At 38.2% G+C, this 20,314-nt stretch overlaps 3 protein-coding genes across 3 annotated transcripts in view; all 3 read right to left on the reverse strand.

The window, feature by feature from the left end:
• The window catches only part of Cbr-tat-5, a gene marked incomplete at both ends in the record, with an annotated part of 14,992 nt that extends 6,526 nt beyond the window's left edge, over positions 1-8,466 (reverse strand). Inside the window, 8 exons of the mRNA XM_002648775.1 lie at positions 596-880; positions 1,871-2,062; positions 3,011-3,125; positions 3,178-3,514; positions 4,797-5,043; positions 5,469-5,720; positions 6,241-6,649; positions 8,261-8,466. Coding sequence (XP_002648821.1) covers positions 596-880; positions 1,871-2,062; positions 3,011-3,125; positions 3,178-3,514; positions 4,797-5,043; positions 5,469-5,720; positions 6,241-6,649; positions 8,261-8,466 — 2,043 coding nt within the window. The remainder of the gene's footprint in view (positions 1-595; positions 881-1,870; positions 2,063-3,010; positions 3,126-3,177; positions 3,515-4,796; positions 5,044-5,468; positions 5,721-6,240; positions 6,650-8,260) is intronic.
• A 4,334-nt stretch (positions 8,467-12,800) lies between these two features.
• CBG26827 lies at positions 12,801-16,415 on the reverse strand (the record flags this gene model as incomplete). The annotated part of the gene is made up of 3 exons (XM_045236937.1): positions 12,801-12,888; positions 16,000-16,079; positions 16,338-16,415. 3 exons carry the CDS (start codon positions 16,413-16,415, stop codon positions 12,801-12,803), a joined length of 246 nt encoding a protein of 81 aa, XP_045099925.1.
• Positions 16,416-17,266: 851 nt separating this feature from the next.
• CBG16935 overlaps positions 17,267-20,314 on the reverse strand; it is a gene marked incomplete at both ends in the record, with an annotated part of 5,466 nt that continues 2,418 nt past the window's right edge. Inside the window, 5 exons of the mRNA XM_045236986.1 lie at positions 17,267-17,378; positions 17,956-18,146; positions 18,355-18,437; positions 18,981-19,089; positions 19,833-20,198. Of these exons, the coding sequence (XP_045096089.1) occupies positions 17,267-17,378; positions 17,956-18,146; positions 18,355-18,437; positions 18,981-19,089; positions 19,833-20,198 (861 nt within the window). The remainder of the gene's footprint in view (positions 17,379-17,955; positions 18,147-18,354; positions 18,438-18,980; positions 19,090-19,832; positions 20,199-20,314) is intronic.

Genomic DNA, 20,314 nt, shown 5'->3' on the forward strand with positions numbered 1-20,314 from the left:
AAAGATTTTTGCGTTTTTTGGGTTACTGTAGCTCCAAAAGTACGCAAACACCGAAAAAAAGCTAGAGAGCTAAAAATTGGGGGTTTAGACTAATTCAATGGTGGGAAACTCGATTTTATCACTGAAATGCTTTGAAAAAGTTCACAGGAATGAGATTTTCGATGCGTTTCGAAAGATTACTGTAACTGACAATTACGCAGACTTGATGGTTTTTAAAAATTTGCAATTCTCAAAAAATCTGAGTCTAAACCCCGAAAACTATAGCTTTCTAGCTCAAGTTTGAAGATTTTTTAAATTTCTAAATTTTTCGGGTTACTGTAGCTCCAAATGTACGCAAACACCGAATTGTGAGCTAGAGAGCTGAAAATTGGAGTTTAGACTAATTCAAGGGTGGGAAACTCGATTTTGACACTGAAAATCTCTGAAATTTCACAGATCAGGGCCGCTGAACCCTTGGGATCCTCGGGATCCTTAGGATTCCTCATGATTTAATCCCACTCATTTTACAAGAACTTTCTGAAACTTCCAAGTTTCCAAATTTCCAACATTTTGGGATTTTTCTGCAAATTCTAAACATCGCGAATTCAAAAATTACCTGAAGCCGATCCTCAACACCAGTGAGACACAACAACTGCAAATCTCTCTCCAACATGCGATTCACCACATTCGCCATATTTTGACTACGATCCGAAATCGACATTTTCGCCGCGTGATACGCACGGTCGAACGCTTCCAACTCGGCTGGGGATAGCGGTTTTCGAGCGACGACCAGTGTCCGAAGACCCTCTCGTGCCATATTTGAGCATTCCTCGTCGAGCCAATCGTTGTACTGTACCATTCCACTCATCACAGTGTCCGCTCCTTTCATCAGAAGGGTTACCTGAGAAAAAAAGAAAACGCAATTTTAAGGTGGTGTTAAATTTGAGCCAATTTATCTGGGTTACTGTGAATGATATCAAAAAGTGATAAACTGATAAAATTTTTCCCAAATATTGATTAATATTTCATCAGTAGACCAATTTTTGATGTCTGTCCCAGGAACTGAGATAAATAGGCTCAAAATCAGGGGGCCTTGGGTCCATTTATACTGAAAAAAGAAACTATTTTTGTAAATTTTTAATTGTCCACTTTGAGCCAATTTATCTCAGCTCTTATCAGAGATATCAAAAAGTGGTCAACTGATAAAATGTTTATCACATTATCAGCAATATTTTATCAGTTGGCACATTTTTGATATCTCTAATAGTAACCGAGATAAATAGGCTCAAAATTAGAAGACCTTGGGTCAATTTATACTGCAAAAAGAAACTATTTTTGTAATTTTCTAATTGTCCACTTTGAGCCAATTTATCTGGATTACTGTGAGAGATATCAAAAAGCGGTCAACTGATAAAATTTTAAAAAGCGGTCCACTGATAAACTGATAAAATTTTTATCATTTTATCAGAAACATTTTATCAGTTGAGCATTTTTTGGTAGCTGTCCCAGGAACCTAGATAAACTGGAAAGTTGGGGGACCATTTTCGGAATTTTCAGAAATTCTAAAAATGGTCTCATAGCAGGAAGCCCCGCCCTCCAACTTTGAGCCAATTTATCTCGGCTACCGTAAGAGGTATCAAAAAGTGGTCAACTGATAAAATGTTGCTGATAAAGTGATATATAATTTATCAGTTGACAACTCTCTGATATCATTCACAGGAACTGAGATAACTTGGGTGTCAAAGTTAGAAGACTTTCTGAACCATTGCTATGGAGCCATCGGGATCCTTTTTGGGACTATTTTGGGACCATTTTCGTGCTAATTTCCAGCTTTTTCCTGGTTTTCCAATTCCCCCCAAATCCCATTAAACCCTATGGAATGGATTCCTACCTCATCAGTCGTCTCGTCCTTCACAATAATTCCCATTCGTTTTGTTTCCGATGTGAATGGGAAGACGTGGAGAATTTGGAAATTCTTGGTTAGTGTCTGTCCGCCTGGTAGTTGAACGCTGAGTGTCATCGCGTGAAGATCACGGCTGGCCAGACGAACGCCAACGGTTTCGGTCCATTTCACAAGGGCGACCTGAAAATTTTTAAAGTTTTTGGGCTGTTTCAGACGAGTTTTGAGGTAGTTTAGGTCGATTTTTCAGCTATTTTAGAATCATTTCCAATCATTTTCAGCCAATTTTTCGAGAAGTTTCAGAGCTGGCTTTTTTTTTCTAGGGCTGATTCTGGGGCAAGGTACTAGCTACAGTACCCCAAAAAGAACTACAGTAATCCCGGAAAATAGCTACAGTAGACTCTTGAACTACAATAACCGCAGAAACTACAGTAACCTCGAAAACAACTACAGTAATCCCTCGAACTACAGTAACGTCCGAAAAATCTACACTTATCCCGAAAATGCTACAGTAACCTCAAGAAAATCTATAGTAATCCTTTGAACTAAAGTACCCCCAAAAAATGGTACAGTAATCCGTTGTACTACAGTAACCTCCAAAAAAGCAGCTATAGTAACGATCGATAGAGCTACAGTAACCCCGGAAAAGCTACAATTATCATTTCAGGCCAATTTCAGACCGATTTTCAGCTAATTTTAGGCACTTTCAAGTGATTTTCAGCCTAATCTCAATTCGTACAGTTTTTGCATTACAGTAATCCCAAAAAAGCTACAGTAATCTCCTGAATAATATACAGTAATCTTTTGAACTACAATAACCCCGAACAAGCTAGCTACGAAGATCCCTTGAATTACAGTAACCCTGTAAAAGCTACAGTAACCCCGAACAAGCTACAAAGATTACTTGAACAACAGTAATCCCGAAAAATCTACACATATCCCGTAAAAGCTACAGTAATCTTAAGAAAATTTATATTAATCCTTTGAACTACAGTGACCCTGGAAGATCTACAATAATCCCCGAAAATGCAAAAAAAATCGTCCTAGATGTATTTTAGGCGGTTTCAGACGAATTCTAGGTCATTTCAGACCTATTTTAAGCCAATTTCAGCTAATTTCAGACGATTTTACCTCATCCGGGCTCGCCGCCTGATACGACGTTTCTCCATTCTCAAATATCGGTGTAACGTTATGACACAAAGCGATCGCTTCCACGGCGTTTTGTAGTTTCGCCGCGAATGAGTGTCTGGAAAGAAAGGGATTACTGTAGCTTTGATGGGTTACTGTAGCTCTCTCACTTGGCCATTCTACCAGCATATCCACTCTTCACATGTTGTGCCACCTCTTCAAACGCGTCCGAATTGAACGCGACGGTTCCCAAGTGAATCTTCTTGAAGTGCATCTCATTCTTCGTCAGTGTTCCCGTCTTGTCCGATAGCAAGAACGAGATTCTGCCCAGTTCTTCGGGAATCGTCGACGAGCGGATTACGGTATCCGGTATGTGCTTGTCGCGGCCGATTTGCCACGAATAGAACAGTTTGGCCATGTCCAGGTTGACACGGAGCGAGATTGGGATGATGTAGGAGAAGAGGAGGATGAAGCGCATCAGGTAGCGATACCAGAGGTTGTCGAGGCCTGGAAGAGAAAATGTTGGAGTTTTCTAGGCCACGATCTAGGCCGCTAACTTTGACCTGTTTTAACTTCCGAAAAGCCGAAAAATGGTATTTTATTTTAACTTCATTTATCTCAGTATAAATTTGATTTTGACAACTTTGACCTATTTTATTTAACTGCCGAAAAACGGAAAAAGGACCCTCATATTTTTGACCAGATTTATCTCGGCTCCTCTCAGAGATGTCAAAAAGTGCTCAACTGATAAAATGTTTATCATAATATCAGTAACATTTTATCAGTTGAAAACTTTTTGGTATCTTTAACAGGAACTGAGATAAATTAGGATAAACTTGGGACGTCCGTTTTTTCGACTTTTTTGGCTCCAAAAGCGATTCTAGGTCACGGTCATTTGGACAACTTTCGACCTTATTTAACTGCCAGAAAGCGGATAAAATGGTCCTCAATTTCGACCTGATTTATCTCGGCTCCTATCAGAGATATCAGAAATTGCTCAACTGATAAAATATTTATCATAATATCAGTAACATTTTGTTAGTTGAAAACTTTTTGATATCTGTCATAGGGACCGAGATAAATTGGCTCAAAGTTGAGGGTCCTTGGTGGCCTAGAATCCAAGATAAATTCCAAAAACTAGGCCATGATGTACCTAGTCTTAAAGAACGGGATTCGACAGTTTTGATTAAATGTTTAGATTTCCAAAATTTTGATTTTGAAGCGAGTTATATCAATTTTAGTGGGATGGCCTAGGAACCCAAAACTCGGCCATAACCCGCTTCAAAATCAATATTTTCAAAATCTGAAAGCTGATTCGGAACTATCAAATTCGGTACTTTGAAACTATATAGACACCACTGCCTAGTTTTTCCAAATTTCGGATTTCTAGGCCTTTCGAAGCCAAGTTCCAAACTTATCTCGACTTCCATCAGAGATATCAAAAAGCGCTCAACTGATAAAATGCTCATCATATTATCAGGAGCATTTTATCATTTGTCCACTTTTGATATCTCTTACAGTAACCCAGATAAATTGCCTCAAAGTTAGGGGACCCATTTTCTAGCTTATTTTTCTCGTTTTCAAAGGTTTTCGGCTTTATATTAGACCATTTTTATAGGAATTTTTCAGCGAATTTCTGCTCATTTTTGACCATTTTTTACAGATTTTTTCAGCGAATTTCGGCTCATTTTTGACCATTTTTTTCAGATTTTCTCAGCGAATTTCGGCTCATTTTGAACCATTTTTTACAGAATTTTCAGCACATTTTTCGGTTCAAAAACCACCTCACCTTTCATGACAACCATGACTGAGGAGAGCATCAACACAAAGATAAACAAGAGTTTCGTCAAATTGTTCACTTCCAAATCGAGCAGTCCAACCTTGCTCTCCGGCAGTGTTGTATTCATCACAGAACGCGTTTCACGTCCAGTGTAGACGACGATTCCGACGGCGGTTCCCGATGCGACTACCGTATTCGCCCAGAGTACATTCTCAACGTTCAGCGAGCCATCTTGGACACTATCGTCGACGGTGATCTGCATAAAATTCAAGGTTTCTGGTTTCCATAGATATGAGAATTTTGAAAAATCCACAAGTTACAATTTTTAGACTCTTCAAAGTTTTAGATTCTGAAATTGGAATGGCCCTCACACTGCCCGTTTTGACCTAAATTATCTCGGTTACTATTAGAGATATCAAAAGTGTGTCAACTGATAAAATATTGCTGATAATGTGATAAACATTTTATCAGTTGACAACTTTTTGATATCTCTGATAGGAACTGAGATAAATTGGCTCAAAAATCAAAGTTAGGGGGCCCTTCTATTACAGGTTTTCAGGTATTTTAGGAAAAGTTTTTTTTTCCAAATTTTTGGAATGTTGGATGTTCTGGAATTCTTCGATTTCTAGATTCCAAAATTCTACAAATCTGAAAATTTCGATTTTTCTTAAAAATCCTCACCTTCAACGTTCCCACAAACGCATGAATATCCTTTTGTGGCTTCTCCGCATAGACCTCACAATTCAACTCCATAATATCAGCTTCGTTAGGCAAGTGCTGGGTGTACGGTACCGGTATCCGCAGCTTCCAATCCGTCTCACCGTCGAGTTGGTCCGTTCGAATGAAGCATGCGCCCGACTTGTCCGTTGTTCGCAGCAGCACGACGTCGGCAGGCACACGACGGTCTTTGTGCATTATGATGACGTCACCGACCTGGAAAATGATAATTTTGAAGGGATTGGAATTCTAAAAAAGGCCATTTGACTATGAAAAATGTTTTTCGAGGGGAAAAGTCATATAACGGACCTAAAAATGCCAAAAATGGGCCCAAATTGAGCTAAAAACCGGTCCAAAACGGACCATACTCTATTTCCTTCTAGGTTCAACATTTCGGAACCATCTAAATTAGATATGATAGAAAAACTCAAGACTACAAAATGATACTAATTGGATTACTGTACCTTGTCTATGAACACAGTTACAAAGAGTCAAGAATATCGACCGCATAGCTCAGTCGGTTTTTGACCCTATAACTTTGTAGCTCTTGAGTTCTTCTATCATATCCAATTTAGTTGGTTTCAAAAATTTTGATTCTAGGAGAAATTATGACAGTGACCGTTTTTGATATATTTTTAGCGCATTTTTAGCCTATTTTTGCTCGTTTCTGGCTTATTTTTAGCTCGATTTCGGCCCATTTTTAGCCCATTTCATACCATTTTCAGCCCGGACCTACCTCAATATCAGCACTTCTTACTTCCACCCTTGTCCCATCACGCGTCAGCTTCTCGTATTTCTCCGAATTCAAGTCTCGATCTCTCAGATAGCGAACGAAATCGTCAAACGCTTCTCGAATCAGCGTTATCGTCAAAACGAATCCCAACGGACCCCAATAGGTGATCGGGGCGCCGATTTGAATGGCCGGGATGAATTGAGAGCATGCCATGAGGAGAAAATAGAGGTTGAGGAAGAATTTGAATTGTTGGAACAGGACGATCGGCACGAAACTGAAGATGTTGTACTTCTGATTGCACACCGTGTTCGGCGAGAACGTCACGTTGGCGTCGTGGCCAACGGGACCGTAGCCGACGCGGACGGTTCGCGAGCGGAGGATGCGACGGCGGGAGAAGAGAGAACGACAGCATCTGCAAGAAGACATTTGCTCTTTATTGGATTTTGGGGAATTTTAGAATCTCAGAATCATCTAAGAATCTAAGAATCTAAGAATCTAAGAATCTAAGAATCTAAGAATCTAAGAATCTAAGAATCTAAGAATCTAAGAATCTAAGAATCTAAGAATCTAAGAATCTAAGAATCTAAGAATCTAAGAATCTAAGAATCTAAGAATCTGAGAATCCAAGAATCTGGAATCGTTCTGGAATGATTCTGGGATTCTAGGAGATTTCAAGTTTTTCAGATTCTCACTTCTGGATCAATTCCGAGAATCCTGGATTTTCAGAATTCCTTAGGATTCTCAGATTTCCCGATTCCGATATTCTGAATCCTAGAGTCTGGAAATATGAAATCCCTAGATTCTGCATTTCTGCGAATTTCAGGAATTTCGAAAATCCCAAAATCCCAGAATTTCGATTTTCAGAAAATTTCGAATTCTATAGATTCTGAGATTTCCAAATTTTCAGATATTAGAATTGTCTATGACGTTGAAATTCTGGTATTCTGGAACCAAAATCATATTTTTACTTTTCTGATTTTTTTGATTTTTCCGGATTCTGAAAATCAGAATTTTCAGCATTTCCCAAAAAAACCCACTTTCGAAATTTGGATTTCGGTCGCAAATTCAGTTCTTTATTGATGAATACCGTATTTGTTTGGCAGTCAAAACCAATCATTTTTTGTCAATTTTTTTTCGGTTTTCAGTGAATTTCATAGAGAAAAAATTGTGGAAAAAAGAGAAACAAAAACGAACCGTTGTATATTTTTATCGATATTTTCTCTGCTTTTTTCCCAGCACATTTAAAATGGAAATGGGCAAAAAAGAGGGAAAGACGGAGAGGCGCAGATGGGTTTGCCTATGATTTTTGTTTTTATTTTAACCAGAATACCGCAAAACCTGTATTAGAAGGGCCCCTCTAATAGAAGGGCCCCCGAGAAGGGCTTGGAACAATAGAAGGGCCGGCCCTTCTAATACAGGTTTTACGGTGATCCAGAATACGAATCTAAGAATCCTAAAAATCTAAGAATCTTAGAACCTGAAAATTTCAGAATTTCCGAATCCAAAAATCTAGGAATTTCAGGATTCTTAGAATTTTCGCAATTTGAGAAATTCAGATTTTCAGATTCTACAATCCAGGAATCTAGAAATTTCAGGATATTCAAAAATTCTAGATTTTTACCAGAGATTTAGAAACTTCCAGAATTTCCTGAAATCTCGAAAATCTGAAACCTTCAGAATCATCAGAATTTCGGAATTCAACGATTTTTAAATCTAAGAATCTAAGAATCTAAGAATCTAAGAATCTAAGAATCTAAGAATCTAAGAATCTAAGAATCTAAGAATCTAAGAATCTAAGAATCTAAGAATCTAAGAATCTAAGAATCTAAGAATCTAAGAATCTAAGAATCTAAGAATTTATAAACCCAGGAATCCGGTAATCTAGAAATCTAGAAATCTAGGATATTCTGAATTTCGGGATTCTCCGGATTTCTAGAATTTGGAATTTTTAGATTTTGTTAAATTTTGGATCAGACATTCAATTCCATTGCTCATCCCTAAATCCATCCTCAGTGTTACTCACAACATGCCACCCTTGGCGGCAGACGCCGCCGAGAAATGCGTCGCATTCGACTTCAACGACGCCGTCTTATCTCGAATCGTCGTCGCCACGTCATCCTCTTCAGACTTTACAAATGAGACCGAGTAGTCGTCAGATGTGGATGGCTTCTGAGAACAAGACGACGACGACGACGGTGCGTCACCGTCGTTCTTTCTCTTCTTTCCCATTGGGACACAACGAATCAGTCAACCATTTAGGTTGCTTTTAGATGATGGAAAATTCTAGAGGAATCTTTTTTCGCAGAGTCGCTGAAAGAGGTTTCCTTTGGAAATTCGAGAGCGGCGGAAAGATTTTTAGCGGACGAAGAGAAGAGAAAAAAAAATATGTTTCTGAAGAATCTAACTACAGTAATCCTGTCAAAAATTGGCACCTACAGTACTAGTCAATAACATATACAAAAACGTATTTTTTTCAGTTGATTTTCGGCCATTTCGACCATTTTTGTAACTTTTAAAAAATTCGTCTGCAAATGATTTCTTAAATTATAAAATAGACAAAATAACCTATATTTCTGTCTAAAAATCACATTTCTAGCACTTCTAGGCACCGAGATATAGCCACTCCGCGTTCGGGAGGCTAGAGACGCAGACGACGAGACACGCTGCGTCTCTAACCTCGGAAACTTCAAATGACCGTATGTTCTAGACGAGCTAGGAAATTGGTTTCTGGACAGAATTGCATAATTTGGAATGGGTTTTCAGATTATTTATAAATTCTTGATTGAAAAATGTACAGTGCCGGTCAATATTAAATATATAAAAACGCATTTTTCAGCTGGTTTTCGACTATTTTCAAGAGTCTGGCGCTCGTCTTTCGAGTTTCCAATCACTTTGAAATCCTTGGAGGGTCTAAAACATACCTAGATTGAAAACGTTGCATTTATAGAGTTTTCGAAATTTTCTAGTTTTTCAGCTATTTGCCGATACCCCTTTATGGTTATTTTCAGTACAAAAACGGACCCAAAACAGGCGTCAGCTAATAGTTGAAAAGCTAAAAATTTTCAAAAACTCTATAAATGCAACGTTTTCAATCTAGGTATGTTTTAGACCCTCCAAGGATTTCAAAGTGATTGGAAACTTGAAAGACGAGCGCCAGACTCTTGAAAATAGTCGAAAACCAGCTGAAAAATGCGTTTTTATATATTTAATATTGATCGGCACTGTACATTTTCCGATCAAGAATTTATAAATAATCTGAAAACCCATTCCAAATTATGCAATTCTGTCCAGAAACCAATTTCCTAGCTCGTCTAGAACTCGAGATACGGTCATTTGAAGTTTCCGAGGCTAGAGATGCAGCGTTTCTCGTCGTCTGCGTCTCTAGCCTCCTGAACTTGGAGTGGCTATATCTCGGTGCCTAGAAGTGCTAGAAATGTGATTTTTAGACAGAAATGTAATTTTTCAAAAGTTACAAAAATGGGTCGAAATGGCCGAAAACCAATTGAAAAATACGTTTTTGTATATATATATATATTATGTTGGCTGGTACTGTAGATGACAATTTTCAGACAGGAGGATTACTGTATTTATGGAATCTTGAGTGAAATTCAACAAAGTAGGGAATAGATAGGGAGAAGGAAGAGAAGGTAAACATGGGGAAAAAAAGGGAAAACTTATATATATATATATATAGGTCTATGTGTGTTTTGATTCATCCCGAAACGGTCCTAGACACGGATTTCGGGGCTTATTTGATCCATATTTATTCAAAAATCGAAATGGGGCGAAAATTATCATGATACTGGCTAAAAATCGGCGGCATTTTTTCCTATGAAAATGGTGCTAAAATTAGGCCATTTTTGGTTTTAAAAATGGCGAAATTAGACCTAAAAATGAGTTTTTTCTTCATTTTTTGAATCATCGATTCATCAAAAACGTGGTGTTGGTCAAAAAAAATGGAGAGAGAGAGAGAAGGAAAAGAATTTGGGAAGAATATAAAGCGATGTGGACAGTAGGTGGTGGTGTCTATAATCCGTCGGGTTCTTCTTCTTCTTCTTCTTCTTTTAGTAGCAATGAGAGAGAGAGAGAGAGTACAGGAAATCGAGAGAATTAGAGAAAAAAAAGAAGAATGGAGGGTTTTGATCACTAAATAGTACCAAACTACTGCTTTTTTCAAAGTCAAAAAAAGACAAACAAAACGGAAAAATGACATTTTTTGGCAGCGAAAAATATGCAAAAATAGATCAAAATGTGCCCAAAAAAACTAGCAATCTGCCAATTTGAATTCAGGTTCAGAAGACGTCAGAAAATGATTCAGAATAAACCCGAAGTTCTGAAGAATCGGAAGAAGAAGAATGAAAATGGAAGGCGCGCCCAGAAAGAGAGAGAGAGAGAGAGAGAGAGAGAGAGGAAGAGAGAGAGAGAGAGGGTTAGAAAAGGGGTAAAAAGAATATGAATGGCAGGTGTTCCTCGAGGAAAATGGGGAAAAAAAGGAAAATGTACCCAGGAGGGCCGTTTGGGGGGCAGCTGGTGGTACAATAAAGGAAAGGCTGAGCTATCGAATAGGAATAGGGACAGCTGGTAGTATTGGGAGTAAGGCTTCCATTTCGGTCGGTCGAAAATCGCCGACCGCCGACCGACCACCGCCCAACCGACCGAGCTGACCGATCGGTCGGCACGCCAACCGATTTCGTGCCTTTGCGCATCAAAATCCGAGTTTTTGCGTACGAAGTACCTTATTTTACGACAAATGAGGCATTTATTGAGTAGTTTGTCGTAAAATACAATGCAGCGTATGCAAACACGTTGACGCGCAAATGCACGAAAGCAGTTGACGCTCCGACCGATCGGTCAACTCGGTCGGCTGTCGGTCGGCGGGGTCGGTCGGCTAAATTTCCCGACCGAATGGAAGCCTTAATTGGGAGAAATGGAGAGCAATTTCCTAGAAAACTGCCGAAAATAAGGGATAAAGGCCTTAAGAAGGGCGCTGGCTACACAGATCTATAAATCCAAGGGTCTATAAATCATAGATCCTAAATCATTTAGATCTATTGATCTTAGGGTCCATAGGTCCTAGATCCATTGGGTCTATAGACCCTAGATCATTTAGGTTCATTGGTCCTGGAGTCTAAACACCCTAGATGTTCTCCAGATCCTAGATCCTTTAGGTCCAAAGATCCTAGATCTTCTAGGTTCATAGATCCCAAATCCTTTGGGTCCATAGATCCTAGATCCTTTAGTCCCTAGGCCCTATACCCTAGATCCTTTGAATTAATAGAACCTAGATCCTTAGGGTTCATAGATCCTAGATTTTCTAGGTCCATAGATCGTAGGCCTTGGATCCATAGATCCCAGATCCTTTAGTTCCATAGATTCTAGGGACCATAGATCCTAGATCTTAGATTCTAGGGTTCATAGATCCCAGATCCTTTTGGTTCATAGATCCTAGATCTTCTAGGTCCATAAATCCTAGAACCTAAGTGGTTCTTTAGGACCATGGATCCTTTAGGTCCATAGATCTTAGATCCTCAGGATCTATGGATCATAAGGTCCATAGATCCAATATCCAGAATTTAGATCATTAATTACAAAAGAGGACTCAAACGGAATGGTCACTTCATTCCATTCAGTTCGTGAGAGAGAGAGAATTGAACAAATATAAATATCCGCAAAACTGATGGAGGCGCACTCTCCATCATACGAGAAGAGAGAGAGAGAGAGAGAGAGAGAGAGAGAGAGAGAGAGGTGTGTATTTGCGCGCTCTTTCGATTGCTCTCACTTCTTTTGATGGAAAATGGGAGAGAAAAGAGAGCTCGCCACCTCCCAAAAAGGACAAGTGGATGTACGGTATTTTGGAATTTGGAACTTGAAGTTTCGAGAATTATCGTGAATGCTCATTTTTCACTTTCAGCTAAATTATCTCGACATCCATAAGAGATATCAAAAATCGGTCAACTGATAAAATTTTAACAATAATGTCTGTAACAGTTTATCAGTTGACAGATTTCTGATATCTCTAACGGAAATTGAGACAAGGCTCAGCCGGATTTTCGGCAGAATATTGCTCCAGGGACAAATTTTTTGTCCGCGTTTGGTCGGCTGGTCCAATCTAGTTAGTTGCGAAACGTCGTAGTTGCGAAACGAGATGTCATTGAGCCTGGAGGTAGCCTACAGTAGTCTGTAGTCTACAAGATCAAAATTAGAGCGATTTGGAAAACTAGAAGAAAGTTCGAGAACATTCCAGAATGACTCAATCATCTGACCTCCTTTTAATTTTAATCAGTGACTGATTATCAGTCATCTAACCTAGATGATCAATTAACGCCGTCGGAAACTGTGAGTCACAGAATCACCCTGTCAGGATTCCACTGGAACAGTTCTAGGCTGGAACTTCCAGGATCTTCCAGGTAGATCAAACCCCTGTCCAAACTTCCTAGACAAAGGGAAAAGGTTCTAGATTCTAGATTTTGCTACCCCTTAATTGCATGCCTTAATTCAAGCCAGTTCGTGCTAATGATCTTAAATCGGTCAACGGATCGCAAGTCTATATACCAGATTTAGAATTAATGAAAATTCGCTTTCAGACCATGCTTTTGGACCATGTGAATCTGTTCACTAGGAGGACTACTGTAGGATCCAAGGTCCACATAGCTGGAAATTCGCTTTCAGGCGGACTCTATAGCTAGCTAAAAGCAGACACGAACTGCAGGATTAAAGCTCTCTGACTTCGAACTTATTGGGAATTTTGATTTCCATACACATATATATTCATACATACCCATTCGTGGGGATGCAACCTATTACACAGAGATGGAAAAAGGAAAAAGGGAACGAGAAGAACGACAAAAAAGCAATCAAATGCATATAGCATATAGCATATATATATATAAATGGCATTTAGGATGACAAATTCCAATGTATACAAATTGATAGGGGAAAACGGAAATGACTTGACTTTATGGGTCATTTTATAACCTTTGACATCAAGAATCATACTTTTTTGGACTATTTTGGGTGGAAATCAGCCAACAACGGTTCCCAGCGTGCCCCAGGTTCAACATTTTCGGACCAACTAAATTGGACATGATCAAAAAACTCAAGAGCTACAAAATGACACTTTTCGGGNTACTGTATCTTGCCTATGAGCAAAGTTATAGGCCAAAAACCGACTGAGCTATGTGGTCGATATTTTTGGCTCTTTGTAACTTTGCTCATAGGCAAGATACAGTATTCCAATTAGTACCATTTTGTATTTTTTGAGTTTTTCTATCATATCCAGTGAGTAGGTTTTGAAATATCGATCCTGAAAGAAACAAAGTCAGGGTCACAATTTCGATTCTGATTCGATTTTCCGCAATTTCAGAATTCAAAATCCCTCATGGACCAATTCATCAGGATCAAAAATTCCTGCATTTTACGTCCAAAATGACTAAATATTGTTAAAAAACGCCAGAAAACATCTCTGGACCAATTCAGAATCAAAAAACGCCACTTTCAGATCCAAAATTTCCATCTGAAACACTTTTTAGGGTAGTGGACCAGTTTTCCCTTCAAAATTGTCCCAAAATCGTTCAACAAACTTCGAAAAAACGAGAGTAGCACTATCTCTCTCCAAATTAATACGATCGAGGGAGAAGAGAACAACAGTCGAGTTAGTTCAGACGTCTTCATTGGTGTGAGAGAGAGAGAGAGAGAGAGAGAGAGAGAGAGAGGCCAAATGTTTTTGCGAAGTAGAGAAGAAGAATCGAATGGCGTCGTGTTGTGTGTGTGTGTTTGTGTTTGACACATCTTCTTCTCCTCTCTCTCTCCCTCCCAAACGATCGGTGATCCTTTCTCCATGATGCTGTCCCTGTCCGTGTGTTTCGCAAATTAACTGTTACAACTACTACTGCCTACTGAATGTCAACGGGTCTGTGTTTCGGACGGTAGACACAGGAGAAGGCAGGACAATTGGCTTATAGGAACTACTACTACTACTAGAGTAGCAGTAGCTATATATATATATATATGCAAATTCTACATAATATTATGATCAGTTTAGATTTTTATGAGGCAGGTATTCCAGCTTTTCAGACAGATTTCAAGGGTACTAAAGCTTTAAAACAGCTAAAATAGCTTAACGAAAAAGATTATAGCCAAAACATTGCCAAGGTCAGATTCCCGAAGGATTTCACCGTTTTTAGAGGTCCGTTTTCAGCGGCGAAAAAAAGTGCCTTTTTCAGGTTGAAATCAACTTTTTTAGAATCCAAAATAGCTCTGAATCTCGAAAAATCGCTGAGCAAAATTCTGAGCAATTTTCCAAATTTCTGAGCTCTAGAAACAAGCTCTGTGGCTCATAAATAATCGAAAAATCATATTTTAAGCAATTCTGGAATCACGAGACGTCTTCAATCCTGTCTTCAATTTCTAGAGTCATTATTTACAGATGTTTTCAGGCTGAAAAAGCTTCAGCCTGTGGTAAACACTTGACTCTTGGTTTCCTGGAGACGACGTCAAGTTTGGAGAAGAAGAAGAAGAAGAAGGCTGAGCAATGAAACGGAGAAGGCGGAAGAGGGAAGGCACACGCTGGTTGTCAAGGAGAAAGAACAGAATAACAGAGAAAAAAAAGAAGAGAAAAAGACGGGAAATTCTCCCAGAAGGCTTTCCAAGCTCGTTAGCAAAAGTTCAACATTCGCAGAATCTAATTTCTTTCATAATTTCAAATATTCATGATTCTAAAAATTGGTGAAAATATGGTTGGAATGAATTCATTCAAAAAAATGTGTCAAAGTTTATGAATGGGAAGAGTCAATTTAGCCCATTCAATAGGCCCTAAAAATTGAAAATTTTCCAGTTTTGTAGCCAAAAAAAGTCTTGGTATTCAGAGGATTTTTGGGAGAGTTTCGTTCATTTTTGAACCATTTCTAGCGATTTTTCGGTCGATTTCAACGCTCCGGGACGTTTCAGAACCCGACGTTTCGGAACTTTTCTGCATTCTTGTATAGTGGTTTCTGCACACCAAATAAGCATTGCTCATTTCAATTTTGTGTGTTTTTTTGCGTTTTCATTCGTTTTAATCTACCGTACTCCAAATAATGGTTTATACTCGGAATCTCTCAAAAAATCGAAAAAAAAACATTGAAATTTTCAAAAGCGATGTCTAGAAGTACGCAAAGATAAGACTCATATTCGCCCCGGTACTTCTAGACATCGTTTTGGAGAAATTCAATTTTTTTTAAATCAATTTTTTGAGAGTTTCCGAGTGTAAACCATTTTTTGGAGTACGGTAGATTAAAACGAATATTAACGCAGAAAAGCACACAAAATTGAAATGAGCAATGCTTATTTGGTGTGCAGAAACCACTATACAAGAATGCAGAAAAGTTCCGAAACGTCGGGTTCTGAAACGTCCCCCGGAGCGTTGAAATCGACCGAAAAATCGCTAGAAATGGTTCAAAAATGAACGAAACTCTCCCAAAAATCCTCTGAATACCAAGACTTTTTTTGGCTACAAAACTGGAAAATTTTCAATTTTTAGGGCCTATTGAATGGGCTAAATTGACTCTTCCCATTCATAAACTTTGACACATTTTTTTGAATGAAAATGTTTTCAATTCACAGATTTCAATGTTTTTTGATTGGGATTTTTGTAAATTTGAACGAAATTTTGCAGTGTATTTTTCTGTTTTTTTTCCCGGTACTTTAAAAACTTTCAAGTGTTTTTCCATAAAATTTTTTTTTTGCAACTACAAATTTCAGTCTGAAACTGGGGAATCCACTAACCGTGTCATGCTGAACGTGGACGAGGACGTCGATGAGACGGAGGGCAGCAGATAGACGTCGTCCGATCCCTCGATGCCAATCTAGAGAAAATTGAAACTCTAGAGAAAATTGTTTGAAACTTTTGCCAAAAAAAATTCAAAAAAAATTCAAAAAATGATGTCAAAACTCAATTTTTTTCACTACAAAACAGAAAAAGTAGATCAAAATTTGCCAATTTTCGATTTTTAAAAAAAATTCGAAAAATCAAAATTTTCGATCGAAAATCCCCAATTTTAGCTCTTTTCTCGCTAAAATCTTCAAATTTCCAGATTTTTCCCCATCATTTTTTCCTTAATCACCTCAGAATCAGGCATTGGTAGAAGACGTGAATACTCGTCGGCTTCTTCGTGGCTCGATGCCAGCCGACTATAACGCATACAACTGTTTGTTTTACCCAAAAAAGATCAACTTTTTCTGAAAAATACGGTAATTAATCGAAAATCGCTAATTAGGAGGGGTAATTAGATAGCAATTAGGTCAAAAAACCAGCGAAACAAATCGGGGAAAATCAAAGAAACACAGAAAAAAACTTTATAAAAAATTGCGAAAATTCTGGAGGTGAAATGTCGAAAAAATAAAAATTTGGCACCGAAAAACAAAGTGAAATGTACCACGAGAGAGGGGGACAATTTGTATACATATACTCGTTTTTATACACGAAATCAGTGGGGAAAAGGGGAAAATTTAAAAATTTTGGATTTTGTCAAAAATTCAAAAAATCGAAAATTTCAAAAAATTTCGAATTTTCGATTTTTCAAAAGTCCACAACTTCCGAAAATTTGAATTTCGGCTATTTTCAAAAATTCGAAAATTTGGAAATTTTTGAATTTGAAAAAATTTGATTTTTTAAATTCAAAATTTTCAAAAATTTCGAATTTTCGATTTTTCAAAAATTCAAAAATTTCAAATTTTCGATTTTTTCAAAAACTCAAAAATTTTGGATATTTTGAATTTAAAAAATTTTTGATTTCTTAAAATACAAAATTTTGAAAAATTTCGAATTTTCAATTTTTTTCAAAAATTTCGAATTTTCAATTTTTTTTCAAAAATTTCGAATTTTCAATTTTTTCGAAAATTCAAAATATTGGCAAAAATTTCAGTTGAACTGGATGTACAGAAAATGGAAAAAAATGGGGGAAAATGGTGCAAAAATGTGTACTAAACTGTGTAAAAATGACAAGAATAAATGGTATAAAAAGTGAGGAAATTTCGAAAAATCCAAAAATTCTCAAATCAATTTAATGATCAAAACGCCGAAGACTCCGCCCATCATCGCCGCGGTCACTCCGATCAGCGAGATGATACTTCCAGCCAATTCGCGGCTTTCCTTTTCGATGGACCTGAAAAATTATTTTTCCAAAAATATTTTTTTTTTGATTTCGAAAATGTGAAAAAATGGCTAAGAATGGCCTAAGTTATGAGCTTTTAAAGCTATTTACGTTGATGGCCTAACTTTTTCAACATTAATTTTCTAGGCCACCATGTTAAAATCGCTTAGAAAACCCACAAGATAATAATCAAGTAATTTCTAGGCCATATAAGTTGGTGGCCTAGAAAATTCAAAAGTTAGGCCACGATGTCAAACCGTCTACAAAACTCGCCAGATGAATATCCGGCTCTTTCTAGGCCATCAGCTATGGTGGCCTAGAAAATTCAAAAATGCGAAAGTTAGGCCACCAAGGTAAAATAGCCCAGGAATGTTGCCAGATAAATAACAGGCAATTTTTGGCCATAAACTTGGTGGCCTAGAAAATTAAAAGTTAGACCACGAAGTTAAAATGGCCTAGAAAACACATTTGCGGTCATTTCTAGGCCACAAAAATTGGTGGCCTAGAAACTTCAAAAGTTAGGCCACCATGGTAAAATGGCTCTAAATCGTCGAAATTTCGCTGTAAAACCCCGGGAGGAAAAGCTCACATCGTGGCTCCAATCGTCGCATTCGTAATACAGAATCCGTGTGAAATCGATAGGAGAATGACCAGAAGGATGAATACACCATCATATGGGATCATGGCATGAGTATGGGCTCTCGGTGCCACGTTGCACATTGCAATCATTGGAATCAGAAGGAATCGAAGAAATGCGATGCAGAGGAGATATTTTCGGGGCTGAAAAAGTTGGAAAAATAGCTGTAAAGTCGCTCAAAATCAATTTTTTAGGATAAAAATGATGCTAAAATCTGTGAAACAAGCCAAAAAAAATCTAATATTTTTAGCAAAAATTAGTGTTTTCCAGGCCATTCTCAGCCGATTTTTCACAGATTTTTGTACTGTTTTAAGCTAATTTTAGGCGCCGAAAACCTTCAAAATTACTCACCAATCGAAGCGAATTCGCGCTGGATCGACCGATCAAATCACCACAATTGTAGAGGAGAAACGAGGCGACCGCAGAGAAGTAGGCTGCAAGACAGAGGACACTTTAGAACCGAGACGTTCTAGAACCGCCTGATTTTTTCGGTAATTTTCAGGTCAACTCAAAGCGGGAAATTCAAATTTCCAGGTTTCAAAAAGCTAATTTCTTCCTAGAACCTTGAATTCCGAAGTTTTCGAACTAAATTTTAAAGTGGACGTTTTAGAACCGAGACGTTCTAGAACCGCTTAATTTTCGGTAATTTCTAGACCAATTTCGGGCGGGAACTTCAAACATCTAGGTTTCAAAATTCAGTTTATCGAGGAAACTGAAAAAAAACTGACTTCAAAAATAGATCATTTTGAAACCGAGACGTTCTAGAACCAACTGATTTTTCGGTCGTTTCTAGGTCAATTCGGCGCGGGAAATTCAAATTTCCAGGTTTCAAAATTCAGTTTATCAAGGAAACTGTTATAAATAAGCTGGAAAATATGCCATTTTAGAACCGAGACGATCTAGAACCGCTTGATTTTTTGATTGTTTCTAAGTCGATTTTGGGCGGGAAATTCAAATTTCCGGGTTTCAAAACTCACAATTCCACGTATGATTCCGAGAAGTCGAGTGTACGAGACTCGTCAATCCAGGATAGGCGGCCAGTGTGACGATGAGGACGACAGAGATGGTGGTTAGATCGATGGCAGACTAAAAAATGAGGCTAGAGTTTTCTAGGCCACGGCCACTTTAAAGGTGAGCTCATTTTTTGAATTTGGCGCCAAAATGCGGGTGTCCCAGAGGAAGGGAAACACGGCGTTTTTTCCTGAAAGCCTATAATTTTAAACAAACAACAAAAAAATTTCAGCCAGAAAAGTGCTGAAATTGGCGAAAATGGGTGAAAATTGCAAATGTTTGGCTGAATTTTTTTTTTCAAAATTTGTTTTGTTTTTTGTTTAAAATTATAGGCAAAAACGCCTTGCTTCCCTTCCTCTGGGACACCCGCATTTTGGCGCCAAATTCAAAAAATTTGGGTGCCCCCCGCCCCCAGCTAAGGTAGCGCCAAAATTAGAATTTCAGCGATTTCTCGGGATTTTTTGAGGAGAAATCTAGAATTTTGAGTTTTATCGAATTTTGGCCATTTTTAGAGAGAGAAAATCGGCAAAATCAGGCAAAAATTTTGAAATTTTTGAGCCAATTTTTTTTACAATTTTCTGCCGATTTTTCATTTTTTTTAAAGACGAAAAAATCGAATTTTAGGTGTAGAAATACCCAAAAAAATTGCTAAAATCACAAAAAATCATTTGCAGTCCGCGAAGAGGGTCCACCCGAACTGCAGGCGAATTTCGAGGCGTATCTAACCCCCATCCAACTACGTTAGCGCTCGAATTTTTCGAATTTCTAAGGTGGCCGTGGCCTAGAAAGCTCCAATTGTCAGCAAAAAAAGCTCTAACCTTCTTAATAATATCCGTATACATTGTCCAATTCTGAGCACTTTCTTCATGATTTTCACTTGAAATCTCCGAATCAATGGGTGGAAAATGGCTAGCCTGTGTCTCAATGCTCACTTCATTATCCCCATCATCGAACCCTTGTACGTCTTCATTTTCAATCAATCCATCGACGTCTTCTAGCTCAATTGGAGGCGTCAACGTCGTCAGATAGTAATACGTGGCGAGACTAATGAAACACATCAGGAGACTGAATCCGAAGTATAGCCGACCGTTCAGAATGACATCCGATGTTACTGCTTGGCATAGGATTGACATTAGGGCGGCGAGCACGCCAGCGAACGATTGGCCAATCATCACGGCTTGCGTCTGGAAGGGCGGGAAATTTGAATTTTTATGTAAAAAAAGCTCAAAATAGCGGAATTTTTTCGTCATTTTGAAGTGGTGGCCTAACTTTTACAAATTTGGTTTTCTAGGCCTCCACA

This window comes from Caenorhabditis briggsae, assembly GCF_000004555.2.
Source record: "Caenorhabditis briggsae complete genome, chrI, whole genome shotgun sequence".
NCBI classification, from domain to species: domain Eukaryota; kingdom Metazoa; phylum Nematoda; class Chromadorea; order Rhabditida; family Rhabditidae; genus Caenorhabditis; species Caenorhabditis briggsae.